General features: G+C 42.2%; 1 protein-coding gene across 1 annotated transcript in view; it reads right to left on the reverse strand.

Moving 5' to 3' along the window:
• XYLT1 (xylosyltransferase 1) overlaps window positions 1–17450 on the reverse strand; it is a 205607-nt gene that overhangs the window by 86999 nt on the left and 101158 nt on the right. The window contains exon 3 of the mRNA XM_082006657.1: window positions 11850–12378. Within this exon, the coding sequence (XP_081862783.1) occupies window positions 11850–12378 (529 nt within the window). The remainder of the gene's footprint in view (window positions 1–11849; window positions 12379–17450) is intronic.

Raw genomic sequence — 17450 nt, forward strand, 5'->3', positions numbered from 1 at the left:
CAGAATCAGAATTGCCATAAAACTGTTCTTATTCCCAAAATACTGGATGGACGTGCTTTGCTTTGGACCATACACTTCTTCCATTGACTGATAAGAAAAGAATCCCCAGCCCTGAACACCTCTTTTCTTTTCTTGATCTTTGCTCGCTCCTGTAGGAACAAAATTGTCTTGTCTTTCCTTGGTGATCTTAAAATTATGGAGATAGAAGTGTGCATTTTAAGGTACGATGATAAAGGTTACTGAACAAAGTTACTGAAATAAGACATCATTTAAGTGATGTCATTAAACTAGTGAATATACATCAGTTACACCTCTAGCCCACTTTGCTTTTAATACTTCATGGGAAGCTTGGGCTTGTTGTTCACCTCCTGGCAGAAAATGGTAGAATTATTTACAAAAATACATCAGCTCCACATAGTCTCCCTCTGCTGTGGCTTGGCAAATCCAGCGCACATTACGTAGAAGTCTTACTCACAATTAATCTCAGTAGCTCTATTCACAACTAATCTCAGCCACACCTCTCCTTAGCCATTTGCTTACTCTGGCAAGGTGGGCAATCGAGCCAGGCTGGCTTCTCCTGCCCAGCTTTCCCTTCTGTAAGGGAGTATATACCTTACAATGCTTTTGAATAAGCAAGCAAAGAACATGACTCCTAGAGAAAATGACTTTGGGATAGATCCTCAAACCTGTTCAGAGACTTACGGGTATATTAGTGAAATTCTTTCAGAGCATCTACACCTAGGTCCCATGAAAAAGAGAAAGTACAAATGGGTAAAACCTATTGCAGTAAATTCCTCTTTTAAAATCCCTTTTTCCTCCCTACTATTCAGTAAATTGCCCAGAATGAATCACAGCCCACAAATAGGTGGAGAACATGAAAATGTAGGGTTCTGTTTAGTCATGCTACTGTCAAATTCAACACAGTAACACACCACATACACAGAAGCTTTCAGTCTAAAAGCAGCACAATTTAAAATACTCCACTGCACGGTAATATTCATTGGCTGGATAGAAACCTTAATTTCCAGTTAAGGACACAGATGAGTAAGCAGCAAGACTGCTTAAAGCTGCTATTTACAGCTGGTCACAAACAAAGGTGCATTCTCACCAGCAAAGTGTTTCTCTTACAACTTTTAATGAGTTATACAAATGAATCAAGACTTCAACAAAACACTTCACCATTAGTTTGGGCAAGAAAATCACCACAAGAGAGAAGCAATCATCTTGCAACAAAGAGAATGATACAAGCAATTATAACCTAGTTACATGGAGGGCTGCCTTGAACTTCAGTTAAGCAGTGAGGTTTCCAACGAGATTTGTAGAAAAAGATCCTTTCAACAGACAGCTTTTTTTTTGTTGTGCTCCCTTACAAGACCTACAACTGTTGCAGAGTATCATGCCTCAAGGACAACTGGTCATTAAAGTAAGCAAATGCAAGCCAGAGGAATTAGCAAGAAAGTGGAAGATAAACTCTGTGGATGTGTTTCTTCAAGCTGAGCCACACAAAGACGATGTGGTATCTTTACGATACCATATAGATTTCATGTTCAAACTCACAAAGCTGGCCCCCAAAACATCAGCATGACAGAGGCCAGAAGGGTGTCCTCCTACACGAATCTTCATTTGCCATGGTAGTGATTCTGCAGGGAATAATGCAAGGTGAGGAGAGCGGTGTCTAAATAAAAGTTTTTGATTCATGAGGACACAGGCTTTTTTTTTCTCTAAACTCCTGGCATAACTCAATGGCAATATCCATACTGCTATTAATAAAAATGTGTGAAGTTGAAGTTTTCACAACACAGCCAGCGTGTATACGCAGTAATGATGAATTGGAAACTTGAACCCAAGTCTGAACCAAGCCTTTATATGCTTACCAATGAGCTTAATATGTACCACCGACAATCTAAATGCACCCACTCTCCTCAGCCTAGACAAAGTACATTATTAGGAGGTAGAAGAGCCTTTCTTCAAAACTTCTAACGCCCAGAAAAGTTGTAGCAGCAAAAGAGAAGGTGCTGCAGCAGGGGAATTCAGCCACTGGAGTATGCCAGTGCTCTCCTGGCAGCACTGCCTGTAGAAGACTGTGTTTTATCATGAGAACAGCAATATGGAGAAATAGTTTTAAAAGGCAACAAGAGATTCAGTCCTGAAGAACAAATTTTACAATTTGAAAGCACATACAATCACTATTCAAATTATTTACAGTAAACTGCAGAGTTTGAGTTAGAAGATAGTGATTTTCCTGCAGTATAATTCTGGGTTTTGGCTCAAATCTCCCACCATTCTTACAGTGACATCCACTGGAAGAAGACAGATGGGTAAGCCCTGAACACAAGAGATCGGAGTGATGATTCAGCTTCAGCAAGCTCTAAGAGAAAGGACTGAAAAATTTTTTGGCCTCCCTGAAGACCGATGAGAAAACTAGGGAAGGAAAATTATGGACTTTTGCCATGGACCTTTCCGTAGGGCTAGGACTTTAAAACCACTATCTTATTTTATAGTAGAACTGTAAAAAGAATACTTCAGAGTTTAATATGCATTTAACTAAGCCTGATGGTGACAGCAATAGACATTGGGAGTTGGGAGTACTCTGTTCTTCCCTACAAATGTGTCAATCAGGAATAACTTCTTTGACACAACTAGATGAAAAATCAGTGACATATCATGGATATTAAAATAGTGTGAGTGGGGAATCAAGGCTATTCACTTCTAACATGCTCTCAAACTACCAAAGACAAGCATTTATTTGGAAGACTAGATATATATTAAGCATTTTCAAAATCTTTTCTAAGGTTGCTCAGCTACAGATCCTTGTCATTCACTTTTTCTATAGAAGTCATGATTACCCGGGGGGGGGGGAACAAAGACTGATGTTTTAAAACTACATTCTGCATAAAAAAAAAATACTTGCAACAGAAACAACTAAATTACAGTTTGGAGTCTTAAAATGGCATTAATGTCCTGAAAGATTGGATTCATGCCTAGACTGCTGGCATTTTAATTCAGAGTAGATCCCTTAAACAACTCTTCCTCATTTCCAAGGAAAGACATTACAAACAGCCACTGGTCTCACAAAGCCCAGCGACTCCTGAAATAAAACAAATAAATGCACCTTTTGAAAAACCTGCCTGAAAAGCAGTGCATTCCTTTTAACTGGATACTTAATCCTGTAACAAACTCTGTTAATAGTTAAGGTATCTGTTTCAAAAACCCACAAGAGAGGAATATTCTTTGCCCCAGCTCAGAAGGAGGAAATTAATTGTTAAGACTTCTCCCCACAATTATTTTAAAAGTAATGCAGTCCGTGCCACTGACTTCAAACCAAACTGTGGTAGCCTCAAGTCGCAGCTAACATTGGGACATGACATTTCCCCATTCTCAAAATAATAGTTCATCAGCTGTAGATTCCTGTGAAAACAGAGTATTACTTTGCTAAGTAATGGTACTTAGAGAAGTGCAATGGTTAGGAAGGCAGAGCTGAATTTCTAGAAAGTCAGCCCCAGCAATCTCCTTCTGTCCTTTGTGACATTTTAGGCCTAAATGAAAAACCAAATCTGAAAGCTGCTGCTGCCTGCTTACAATTAGTACATAACGACAACACTAACACAGTTCAGTTGTGGTTGCAAAGTCAAATTAGGAAAGAATATAACATTGAGGCTGCTTGTGCAACCTTAACTCAAGCTCAGTTCAGTACTACTGTGCATTTACATTGCACAGCTGCTTGCTTGACATTGAACAAAAATAAGAGAATTGGATGCCATGTTTTCTCTTAAAGGTCTGTCTACTAAAATCACTGCAATGAGTCCACTCCAGAGGTCCAACAGCTATTTTATATGAAAAAAACCATGACTGCCAGTATGGCTCAAGTTTTCCTACTACAGGGGGAGATAGGATTTGGTGGCTTTGGTTTGGTTTTTTTTTTTTCTTTTTTCTTATCTCTCCCCCCTTTGCTCCCCAGCTCATACCATTGTACTAACAGTTCTCTCTAGCCATAGTTGTATTTGACTGTCGCCCCCCCCAATATCTGTCCACACATTTCAGGATCACTGGGAAGCATTAGCGATCACTTAAGTACTTTTCTTTCATCTCTGTACATACACAGTAATCTTTATCAAAATATTCACTGAGCTTCTGCTACCCTCATGCTCTCTTCCCAGGAGGTTTGCAGCAAGGACATACTTAGCCATCATCCTCTCCCACGCTTGCCCATGCTCCCCCTTTAATGCTCCATAAAATAATATCATTTTCCAAAACAGAGGCTTGGTGAGAACTAGGGCTGCTGACCATAAATTTTCCAGCCCTTCTGCCCTCCATTCCTTATGTCATGCATTGCTCTCGGCATTTCCTTGGGATGCTATTTGTTAAGATGTTTTTCTGCAAGTCTGCTGCCCTGGCCTGTCAGGGACCAACTCTGCAGCCACCAGATCCACAGATGAAATGACAGGCCTACCATGGAAAAACGTGAGCAGGCAGTAGCATCACGTGGCAGAAACAGAGGAACATCAGTCTAATTTCATTCTCCCACTTCTAAACTTGGAGATGGATCTAGACAGGAATTGTCTGTATTTAAATAAAAGGAGTAATTGGCACGAACACCCAACACAGTTTTCCCCTCATTGAATTTCTTCTAAAACCAAAGCTGAAACAATGGAAGACTGCAATGACAGAGCCAGCCTGTGCTCATAATGGCCTTATTTTTGGGGAGAAGAATCGCTCAGCTCTGCAATGCCACAAACTCACCCATCTCTGAGAAACAACAGTCTCCTGTCCTCTACACTGCAGCTGTCCCTAGAGATGCAGGGAGGTGGCAAAACAATGTCACCCTGTTTTGCGATGCCACAAGGACATTTCCAGCAATTCGAGCTCCCTTATAAGGCAGATCTTCCTTCTGCAAAAAAGCTTGTCCAGTGTTTGACCCACTGGCTAGATCCAGCTTCTGAGGGTAATTCACTCACTTGGCCCTCTGCCCAGGGAACAACTCAGCTGTGAGCAGGGGGAAGCGTTTTGGCAGCTCTTACATCAAGGCTGCCTCATCACTCCCTTCAAAAGACCAGAGTGCACTGGTCACCCAACAGCAGTGCAGGCAGCCCTACAGTGGGAAGCCTGCCTGCACATCCAGCCTGGTGACAGAAGCTTAGATGCACTTTGGGTCCTAGCATTTACATGCATTTTCATCACATAAATGATAATATTCCAGTCCTCATCCATACAACGTGTGGATGTGGCGCTTCAGGACATGGTTTAGGGGACATGGTGGTTCTGGATTAATGGTTGGACTTGATGATCTTAAAGGTCCTTTCCAACCTAGTGATTCTGTGATTCTGTAATGAGGGAGTGGCCATCTTCGTTCAAAACAATGAAGTATCTTTTCATTACTTACATCCTAATTTTAACTATCCAAAATTGCACATGTGGTCATAATAAAAGTCAATCTGAGAATCACTGGCAACATACATTCTTCGTAAGATCTCATATTTCTCTTTACAGTGCCACGGCTTCACTGATTTTGTTAGAGTTGGTTCTGCTTTACACGTGTAAGGGGAAAGGAGACACACCACTTATTTCATAAATTCATTCCATCCAAAATGCAAGTACTGAATCTTGAAATGGCCCTTTATAATCAAAGTAGTGCTGGAAACATGGTTTCCAGAACAGAACACAATCTCTGTACACAGTGTAATTACATTTAGCGTTCTGCAGAATACCAGCGTATGGCTTAAATGCTATTAATTGTAAGCAGTTTTGTTCCACAGGATGTTGTTCGCTGATAACTACTCAATTAGGGTTATTTTGCAATTAGTCTACTCACAGTAAATTTATTGCGAGCAGAATCATCTGTGGTGCAGCAAATTAAGATGCTGTCTGGGCTGCATGTGCAGTGGCTCTTACATGCTCCTGAAACTGCGTATAGCTCACCACACTAATTTTGTCACACTAACAGATTAAATGTACAGAAAAGCAGGAGCAGCCAGTGCCATTGGGAATCCTGAAACCGGGAGAAAAAGACAAATTTGGGGTTCAATAATCTTTAGATCAAACCCAGTGAGTCCAAAAATCCATTGGGAAAAATGTGAAAGCTAAACAAAGCCGCATGTTTATATGTCACTGCACATACACATGCATATTGAGCAGATGAAATTCTGTATTTGCTTAGTTACAGCTCCTATTCTTTTAAAATTATACAGAGGATGCTCTCATTTCCATGCCTTGAACAACGGCTCTGCTCCACCCATAAGAATTTGGCATCTTAGTGGCTTATCCTCTCTCTTCCTGCAAATCACACCTCTTTCTGTCAAGTATTTTGAAGTAGTCAGATAAAAAAAATTATAAACATGCAGATCACTGTTACCTGTGTGTATTATTCAGTAAACAGAGGTCCAGAGCCCTTTTCTCTCAGTTTGAAAACCAAAACAAGGCTGTTTTCTATATGAAATTCAATAGATATTTCAAATATATATTTCAATATATATAATATTGAAATATATATTTCAAATATAAATGGAAAATTTTCTTCTCGGCAGCATGTAAGAAACTGAAAACTCTCGCTTCAATGTGCCAGAGCAGCATTATCAATAAGCAACCAGGGAGAAAGCAATCTAATCTGCAAAGAACTCTTTCAGTGCTGATGAATGATGTGGAATGAGGGTAGCTTGATTATTTTTCTACTTTATTTATGAGTTGGGTTTACCCCACAGGGATGAAGGTAGCAGAAAACCTGTTTGATTTATAAACTAAGAAAAGACAACAGAAGAGCCAAGGGGAAATAAATCAGGCTCACTTGAGGCTCTCTGCTTTCCTAGGGACTCTTCTTTTGCCAGAACTACATCTGAGAAAATACCCTGCAAAAAAACCTGTTTCATACTTTTAGTCTATCTAGGGCCATAGATCTGGGTCAAGCATAAAGCCAGTTGGGTAATTAATGATAAGGATTGGGCCAGAGTCTCCCCTGGGGATACGGCAGCCTAGAGAAGCTGGCCCAGAGGAGGACTGATGCAGATACCACTTGGCACCGTGCCTGTGATGACTCACAGACCTGGTGCCAATGACTAAGGAAGAACTGTGCTGCATATCCAGCAAACGTGCATGACAAGGGATTCAGGGCTACAAACTTCCACGATCCATGTGGGAGTGGAAAACAGAGAATTTGGGAACTAAATGCAGCCACTAGTCAGAAGCTGGCCATTTTCATCACAGGAAGAAGACCGCAAGTAGAAGTCACAACTTTAATATGCATGTTGAAATGTGGAGTTGTGTAATTGTAATTGCACTGCTGCACAATAATCTGGGCAGCAATCTCAGCAGTCAGGGTCACAGTGGCCATTCTAAACTGTACTCCTGCCCACAGTAAAAAGGGATTCTGCTGGGGGAAACATGTCACAGATCAGGTCACTTCTGCTTTGTCAAAGAGGAGTTTATCTAAGTACAGAGTGAAGCTTATTTTAGAGCCAAGAATTCGCATTGAAACTTCTGCTTCTTCCCACTACCTCTGCACAAGAGGAGGGCCATGTATAATGATGGACAAGGAAGGGAGGCCGCTGGTCCAGGTCTACCAACAGCTTTGGTGAGCAGACGCAAGTCTCTAGTTTGGCCTGTATAGGACCAGGCTGGAAATGGCCCCAGCAAGGAAACAATCTGACACATTGTCCAGAGGTTGCTGATCTCCGTATCATGTCTCCTGAGAAGAAATGAACTCCCCTAAAGGATGTCTCCCTGTACCATCTCCCCAGCCTGCACGGGACTGGATTTGCTCTTTCCTTATCTAACCTTGTGCTGAACCTACTTTTCTCCTCTTACCTTCACTGACAGCATTTCCTGAAAAACATCCTTCTACAAAGTCCAAACATTCCCTTCTGAGTGAAGGGTGACTTGCAAGCTGTCTGTGGCCCTGATCTCAGCCATGACTTTGGATAAGGCTGCAACCTAAAGCCTTTGCCACCAATCCCATGTTCTGTATGTCTGTGCCTTCTTTTCAGGTCCAGCTTGTTGGGAAACGCCAGCTCACGTGCTCTGCAAGTCAGGTAAATAGTAAAGTTGCCAAATCTGTTTTTGCTGCTTCAGTAGTGCTGTCTCTCAGCAACATCCTTAAAGGGACTGCAATGTGTGTCCTCTTGTTCTCATGGAAATAACACCTGCATGTCAAACAGGTGGTAAACATGATGCTCTTGATTTTAATAGTCCTTTCTTTTATACGCTGAAGAGTTATAATTGACTTCCTTTGCCTGTTGCCTTTGGAAACAATAAAATACTTAAAAGAAAAAAGAAACCGTTTGTAAGATCCTGTTCCTGTTGATAACCACTCAAAAGTGAACGTATCACTTAACATTTATGACAATCCAGCTGGATGGAGCCATGTCCATGATTGATAGCTATACTTAGCAGCTTTGTGGTTTTGATCAGCCGAGACAGGATCCAGGGGGATTAAATGCTGGATGACATCTCAATGGAAACCATAGCACCAGGAACACATTTATATGTTGGGATAATGGATGAATGTGCTGCTCCGATGCATAAATATTTATACTTCACAGCTCTGCTGGAAACAGACAGGAAACCTTTTTTCAAACCAAACTGAAGGAAACAGCACTCACATGCCGAATACATAGACTCAGTCCCCGGATGTCTGACTTTTGCTGACAAACAGCATACAGCTTTTTTTGATGCATGAAGTGGCAAGACCTTTACACAGACTTCCTGCTACCAGAGATCCTAACAATGGGGTGTCTTATATCCCCAAAGGCTGATGGTCAGTGCTTCAAAAACATCTCCTAACCAAGTTCAACTCTTTTAAAGGACCTCTGGAGTTGAAGGGATTGATGAGGGGTGGAGCCAGTCTGTGAGTGAACAACAGCAGTATTTATGTTCTGCAGCGGGAAGGAGAGATCTGAGTTAAACTCAGGCAATGTATCTTTAACAGGGCTGTAAAAATTTAAGGAACCTACCAAGTTATACACATACAAGGCCTTCCAGTAGGCACTGGGCACCTTCAGTTTTGGGCTTCCTACATGTCTGTCTTGATAGTCCTGTATTGAGACATTTGAGAAGTGACTTCAAAGTCTGGATCTCCTCTGTAGGTCTGATGTCCCAATCTGCTTGTGCATTGGTGCCTCCTGCATAAGCAACTCGTATCCCATTCAATAAGCTGCTGCTTTATCACTTCCCCCCAGCAAAGCACCCAAATCTGCTCTAGAGCGACCCTGTATGTAACACAGGATGTGCAGATTTTCTGCCATGGAAATCTGGCTGTGGAAGTGGTTAAGTTCAGCTGTCAGCATGGACATAACAAAATAACCTTGAGGCAAAGAAAAGTCAACATTTTCCACAAGGATCCCTCTGGCTAAGTTAAGACATCCCTCAATAATTCTTTTAAACAAGCATCATTGCCTAAGATAAAAATCTAAATGAAATTTTAGCACTGCAAACCTAAAAATTGTAGCCACAGTCTTTTTACAGTTAATTTTTTAATGTGGTATATATCCATACCTCATGAGTTGTTACTAAATTCATGTGTATTTTACAATAAAAGTGTATTTGGACAACTTCTCCACTCCTCTAGTCATGTTTGTAGCTCCCAGTTTTCCTGGACATTTTACTAGGTCTTATTACAACAGAAACATTCATATCAATGTGCAATGTACATACATACTGAAAGGCTTCAAGTGTAAAAGGTGACGCTGTTCCTGGGTTCTAAGACCATGCTCTTATCCCAACTGCAGGGCATACGAGATAAATTCAGTATTTAAAAAAGAAGCAATAAATATTTCTTGAGAAGCCTGTTTTTAAGAATGGCAGTTGTTTAAAACTTCTGGAAAGTCACCCTGCATCCCTGGGAGACAGATTACCAGGCAGGGGATGGAATCATAGGTGTGTGCAAAGTTGCACACAGCTACAGTGTGTGCCCACACTAATGACAGTACTTCTTCCAGCTCTGCAGGATATCACTTGCATATTTGTATATGTGATGCATTTACCCTACACAAGGTATATAGCATTGATAACATTACTAAGATAGGTCCTTGATCTCAAAAAGTGTAGGACAGTGTCTGCAAGGTGCTGACCTCCATCACCTTTCTCAGAGACCAAAGCTGACTTGCCTATCATTAGAGAAGAGGGAAGGATACCAAGGACATGCTTATCACAGTGGATTCGAGCAGCAGCACCCCACTGGGAGCTTGGGGCACTCGGGGATACTCACTAATGCTCAGCCTGCCACTGATGTCTGGTTTTGCTCAATTCTTACCTCTTTGCTGTTCTTTTATCTCCCCTTCAACTTGTGCTGCCTCTGCTGTCGCTCTCCCTGCTTCCCACTGAAGACCAAGTCTTCTGCCTGCTCCATTAATTCTTTACCTCCAATGTTTGCCCACCCAGCTTAACAATTTTGATTATTACCATGATAAGAAAGGGAGAAAAAACACCAAGAGAGACATGGTAAAAAACAAAACAACAACAACAACAAAAAAACAGTCACAGATGCACTGAGGTGGGAAATAGGGTGCTTATGCAGTTTATCCTGGTAATGTGTGTCATCTAAATTAAAAGCCTAAGCTTCCTATTACAGACAGATGCTCTTGTTTGGAAACATCCTCTGGGACACCTCCTTTTTTCCCCACTGTCTGTATAGGGAGTTTAGCATCCTAATTTAGGCAAGAGCAACATGGATCCTCCTCCCTCCCACACTAAAACCACCCAATAGTAACCACTGCTTTGCAATGGTGCAATAAAAAGGTAAGCCGCAGGGGTGAGAGGATGTAACTAAATATTCCTAATGGAAGAAACTAAACTTCGCCTAATCCCCCTGGCTCACCATGTTTACTGTACCATCTCAAAGCAAGACCTATTCTCTTGTTTGTACAAGTCCCTCTGCACTTTCAGCTTAGACAAAGATATCAGCATATCCTTACACGGATGAGCTGAAGTGCCAATTACAGGATGGGGACTTTGAACTGCTGTATAAACAAGTGCTGCTGCGGATAATGCTATTCCTTGATCAATACCCACTTTGATCTATGGATCAATGCTTTGGAAAGAAAAAAAAGGCAGTTTACTGTATGGGAAGCTTACAGCTAAATGAATGGTGGCACATGAAGGCCTCTTCTCGAAAAGTAGGAAAAGGTCAGCTCACACATGCAAACCAACAGCAAGTGGAGCGATACCTCATGTATCTGACTGCATGGAGAAACCAAAAGCAACAAATCAAAGCTTGGCTGAGGCTAGCAGAGGTAGTGGACTCTTTACAACAGCGATTCTGAAAATTACTCTTGCTGATTGAAGAACATTAAATATAGAAGTGAGCCACAAAATTGAATTTTTTCCTCATGTTTTGGAACTTCTTTTATTATACTTCTGATAATTATCTGGGTTATCACAACGCTTAGCAGTCCTGGGTATTAGTTAGGACTCCATTGTGCCAGAAAAAAGGCCATATGGCCGTAACAACAATGCCACTCATTAATCGGTTTGCATAAGGCACCAAAATTTACCACGGCTGTTCCCCGATCCTCAAAAAGCACACCTGATGCACAGAATAACAAGACTTCAACTATGCTTCTCCGTGTCTGTAGGTTAAGAACTAAAATAAACAGGAGTAGCAACTTAATACCTAGATCAGATAGTGTAATAAAAATCTGGTGGAAGTAAAGTGAAAAGACATTCTGTAGGAATCTATCCAGGATCTTGGGACATCCATATAACTCCCTGTTTAAAACATCCTCAAACTCTCCCTCGTTTTCACAGACTAAGTACATTATACATTCCAGCAGTAAAGCCATTTTTTGTCATCAGGAGGCCATTTCAATTATACAGAATCCCCCCAAGATATCATGTTATTTCTCCTTCACCATCTACCAACTTACCCTCCAGCGTACAGAAACGCGTCACCTTCTCCGGCATCAGCTTCCCGTGCTTGTGCTGACAATACACCTCTGCGATCTCCTGCCGACACTGCTTAGATTTAGACCGAGACATGGCTGAGATTGCCTCTTTGCCTGTTACCTCACACTTTGGTGGTTGGTCGTATCTCAGTTCAGGGGAGCTGTTTCCACTTTTTTTTAAATTATGCTGTCTGGGAGACCTGTGAATCTCCTTCAAATTGTTGTTGTTGTTGCTGCTGTTTTTTCCAGGGTGATCACTGAATTGCACCACCTCATTGGAGTTCTTCCCCAGCAGCAAGTTCTCCTTTGTCTTCTCCTCTTCCAGTTTCTTTCTCAAGTGCTCCTTTTGCTTGCTAAGGGGTTTTTTCACCAGCTCAGACTGGTGTGTTTGCCTCTGAGTCCTGGGAGCAAAGTTACTGTTATCAATATTTTCAAAGTCCTTGGGGACTGAATTTTCATTATTGCTGTCTGTTCGCATTTTCTCTTTCGGTCGGTGGGAAAAATAGCCATCCTACAAGTGGGGAGAAAAATTATACTCATCTTACTAAAAATAGTCACATCCCATGCATTAAAAGCATTTATTACATGAAAGCATAAATCAATTGCAATCCAACACACTGCAAAAAATCCCCATGTTAGGGTTCATAACAAAGATGGAGCTGAGAGAGGCCTCTGAGCTGCCCAAGTCAGTGCAAACACAGCCTGCACCCCCTTCATCACTGAGCCAGGCTCCAACCCCCATCTCAGACACATCAGGGAGGTTCTACATTGGTTTCTGAGCAATTATTAACCAGAGGCTTCACCCTGACACCGTTAAAAATCAATGGCAAAACCAACAGAGGTTTCAATGGAGCTAACGCAGGTCCTTCAATGTTCTTCTTCACTCCTTGTGTTAATGGCAACAGTTTGGTATCCCAGGAACTGCCCCATTCCTCTGCAGAAAGCAGCAAGCTTTCTTTCAGTGAAGTAACTTCTCTACAAACCAAACCCTTCCTAAGTTTGTTTTTTTAGCTCCTACACAATAAAACTTTGGAGAAGTGTTTCCCACAAGGTGCACTGCAGCCTTGCTGCAGGTGGGAAGCTGTGGCAGCAACAAGCCCTGTGTCAGAGGGTGAGAAGCTGCAGATGCTCAGGCTCCCCAGGACGGTCAAAGCCAGGCTCAGATGTCAACTCTTAACCACCATGTTCCTCTTCTCCAGGCTAGGCATACTTTGATAAATATACAAGAGAATAATGTTGTAATATATAAAATATATAAAGGAAGAAAAACAGATCATGTAAAAGATTTGTGTGATGCAGAATAATGCTTTGCTTCACGATCTCACCCCTGCCTCTACCTTTTACCACGGGAACTCATCCTAGCCCATCAATAGCAGAGCAAGTTCATAACACCAAAGAAAAAGGAGGATTATCCCAGGGATCCTAGAGACAACACAGAACATGGCGACTGCTCTAGAAAAGATGTGACAGACTAGAACAAAATCAAGAGGCACATGTGCCTCTTACTGTCAAATGGGAACCTGTCTGATAGCCAGGGGTGGGTAAGGTTGAGCTACCTATGCTCCAGCTGCAGAAACTAGTCCTCAGGCTAGTGGGGGACACAATTTTTAGACTCATAGAATATGGGTCTAAATATCTAAATATACCCATGAAATATCTCCATTTATTAGAGCGATCAGTAGCAGATGAAATCAGTGGGGAACTGTTATTAAAACATCTGAAGACAGGAGTGTGAATACTGATAGACTTTTTGAGTCTATCCTGTTTTCCTTCGGGTAGTGACAGACCTAACCAAAGATCAGAGGCTGGTAAATACAGCCTCTGCTAACAACAACTCATGGGAGCCACTCTTAGCACCTATGAACCACATTTTGTGCTCATAGAATCACTGGGTTGAAAGGGACCTTTAAAGGCCATCTAGTCCAACCCCCCTGCAATGAGCAGGGACATCTTCAACTCGATCAGCTCAGAGCCCCGTCCAACCTGACCTGGAATGTTCCCAGGGATGGCGCATTTACCGCCTCTCTGGGCAACCTGGACCAGTGTTTCACCACCCTCAATGTCAAAAATTTCTTCCTTAGATCTAGTCTAGATCTACCCTCTTTCAGTTTAAAACTATTACTCCTTGTCCTATCAAAACAGGCCCTGCGAAAAAGTTTGTCCCTATTTTTCCTATAAGATCTTCCCTTTAAGTACTGGCAGGCTGCAATAAGGTCTCCCCAGAGCCTTCTCTTCTCCAGGCTGAACAACCCCAACTCTCTCAGCCTGTCCTTATAGGAGAGGTGTTCCAGCCCTCTAAGCATTTTGGTGGCCCTCCTCTGGACGCTCTCCAACAGGTCCATGTCTTTCTTGTGCTGAGGGCTCCAGAGCTGGACGCAGCACTGCAGGTGGGGTCTCACCAGAGCAGAGCAGAGGGGCAGAATCACCTCCCTTGACCTGCTGGCCACACTGCTTTGGATGCAGCCCAGGACACGGTTGGCCTTCTGGGCTGTGAGCACCCATTGTTGACTCATGTCCAGCTTTTCATTCACCAGTACCCCCAAGTCCTTCTCAGCAGGGCTGCTCTGAGTCCCTTCATCCCTCAGCCTGTATTGATACCGAGGATTGCTCTGACCCCGGTGCACGACCCTGCACTTGGCCTTGTTGAACCTCATGAGGTTCACACAGGCCCATTCCTCAAGCTTGTCCAGGTCCTTCTGGGTGGTATCCTGTCCCTCAGGCCTGTCAACTTGCACCACTCAGCTTGGTGTCATCTGCAAATTTGCTGCGGGTGCACTTGATCCCATTGTCTATGTCACTGATGAAGATATTAAAATGGTACTGGTCCCAATATGGACCCCTGAGGGACACCAGTCATCACCGATCTCCATCTCAACATTGAGCCACTGACCACTACCCTCTGGATGCAACCATCCAACCAATTCCTGATCTGTCCAAGAGTCCACACTCATCAAATCCGTATCTCTCAAACTCAAAATGTTTTGCCAGCATTAGGTAATTGTTTCTCACAAACTCTTCTGCGAGTTACTATTTAACAGTCAGGTTTTGCAGAGGAAAGAGAGGGAGATAATGACTTATCCAAGGCCATGCAAGGAACCAGTATCACTTCGATCTCTGCTGCTCAGCAATGAGAAATGTTTGAATAGTTTATTCATTAGAAGATGTGGTTCTGTGAGTGACTGAAGTGATTCTCTCTCCATTAGTATCTCCAGCTTGCAAATAGCTTTAGCTATCAGACACAGAGGAATGCAGAGGAGTTAAAAAAAAAAAAACACACCAACTAAGCAACCAAACAAAACCACCAAAAAAACTCAAACCAAAACCCAAAAGTTTTTCAAACAAGATATTTCTAGTTTGGAGGGAATGCATCTTTTTTAAAAAAAGGAATGCTTCTAATTTTTAAGCCCCATGAAATCAAATTCTTTTTTCTGTCTTATTTAAGGAGAAAAAAGAACAGCATTTTTTATAGAATCATAGAACCATTTAGGTTGACGAAGACCCTTAAGATCATACAGTCCAACCATTAACCTTTGCACTACCAAGTCCACCGCTAAACCATGCCCCTAAGCACCATGACTACATGTCTTTTAAATACCTCCAGGGATGGTGACTCCACCACTTCCCTTCGCAGACTGCTCCAATGCTTGACAATCCTTTTGGTGAAGAAATTTTTCTTAATATCCAATCTAAACTTCCCCTGGCACAACTTGAGGCCATTTCAACTTGGGAGAAGAGACTGGCACCCACCTTGCTACAACCTCCTTTCAGGTAGTTGTAGAGAGCGATGAGGTCTCCCCCCAGCCTCCTCTTCTCCAGACTGAACAACCCCAGTTCCCTCAGCTATTCCTCATAAGATCTGTGCTCTAGACCCTTCACCAGCTTCATTGCTCTTCTTTGGAAACCAAAAAGAAAATAGAACAAACAAGAAATAATTTTAAGACAGCCCTCATTCCCATGAATGACTAAACAACCTAATTATTTTCAGAGCCCAGCTCCCTTCACATAGGCTGTATCTCCAATGTATCTTCAAAGAATAAGACCGCTCCAAACTCAGCAGCAAACTGCAAACTGAGCAAGACAAATGTAAAGCTTATTAACATCATATCCAAAACATCTCCACAGAGGTGCTACTGCTCTGAGACTTCAGATGTTTGATAGCTGTCATGTTCCCTTTGTTGTTCATTCAACTCCAAAACCTCAGCTTAGTTATGCCACTTGTATATTTTGACTTGCTTTATTTTAATGCATGTGAATCTTGGATTTGTGTATGTGAAATAGCTCAAAAACTTTAATTGTTGTGCTGTCACTTTTCCCCTAAGCTGGTGCCAGAATTCACCTTTTTTCCTCATCAAATAATTAAATGCAGGATGCCCTGCACTCTTGTGCATATATATATATATATACGTGTGTGTGTACATATATGTATATGTGAGCATGTATAGCTATATAGAGCTATATTTAAATTACAAACACACTGCAATTACCCTTTAACACATATATACTGTTCCCTTTTTGACAGCGGGACACTCTACCAGCCCTCTAATGTGGGCAGGAAAACACAGAGCTCTCTGGAGTTACAGATATCTGGATGTACAAGTGAGAATAACTAAGTGTGACACAAAAGAGTTGAGGTAGATCTGTGTGGATGGTGCAATCCATAACCACAGCAGGTCATCCAGGGCTTTCCCTTCTATCTTTCAACTGTTTTGTCTCCCAGTTATACAAAACTTAAATACAAGAGGCATCCAAGATGCTATTAATTCTATTAATATAAATTTTACATCCCAAACAGAGCCTGAGCTATTCTTTGTAAGTAGTCCTTAAACTTCACCAGGTTATGTATGTGAAACACAAACAAAACTATGAAAGAGCAAATGTGAACTTCATTTGTCATGTTTCAGCAGCAGCAGTGTGCAGAAGAGCTACAGGGACACCACTCCACAGTAATGCAAAGCATGTCTATCATTAGTTTTCATCATTAATACAGCTTAAAGCACTTTTTCCCCAGGAACTGGAACATTCCACCATACTGCAATTTAGGGCCAAAGTATCTAGCTGCAATGATGAGGGGGTGGGGGTTAAAAAAGAAAATCTGTCATCTCCATTAAACTCTTTCCAAGGTCTCTAAAGGCGATGCCACAATAGGCTATTTCTATGTATCTTGGCAACATTCCCTCTCACAGTCTGACTCCTGCTGAACAACTTTTGTCTTTAACCTAAAAAAAACCACCCGTACAGCGAATGGCATGTTGATGAAGGGGAAAGGAAGGGAGAGGAGATGTTCACTGTTCTCGGTGTTTCATGGTAACTCTTATTACCCACAAATGAGACATTGGCCTGAACCAGAGCAACAGCCACATGCCCTCCCATGTCCTGAGCCCCATGCTCTGCCCTCCTGCCCCATCCAAACCTCTCTGTAGCTTGACAACACATCAAAGGATGTGTCATGGGCCCATTCCTGTCTCAAACAGCATCTGACATGATACTTATGTGATGTATCAGTCGGGATCTTTGCTCTCCATATTACCACCCCTGGGCCCATGAGTGGTCGGCCAAGCTGCGCAGCTGCCCCGGGCCCAGCGG

Source organism: Phaethon aethereus (genome assembly GCF_964289735.1).
Source record: "Phaethon aethereus genome assembly, chromosome: 15".
Taxonomy (NCBI): domain Eukaryota; kingdom Metazoa; phylum Chordata; class Aves; order Phaethontiformes; family Phaethontidae; genus Phaethon; species Phaethon aethereus.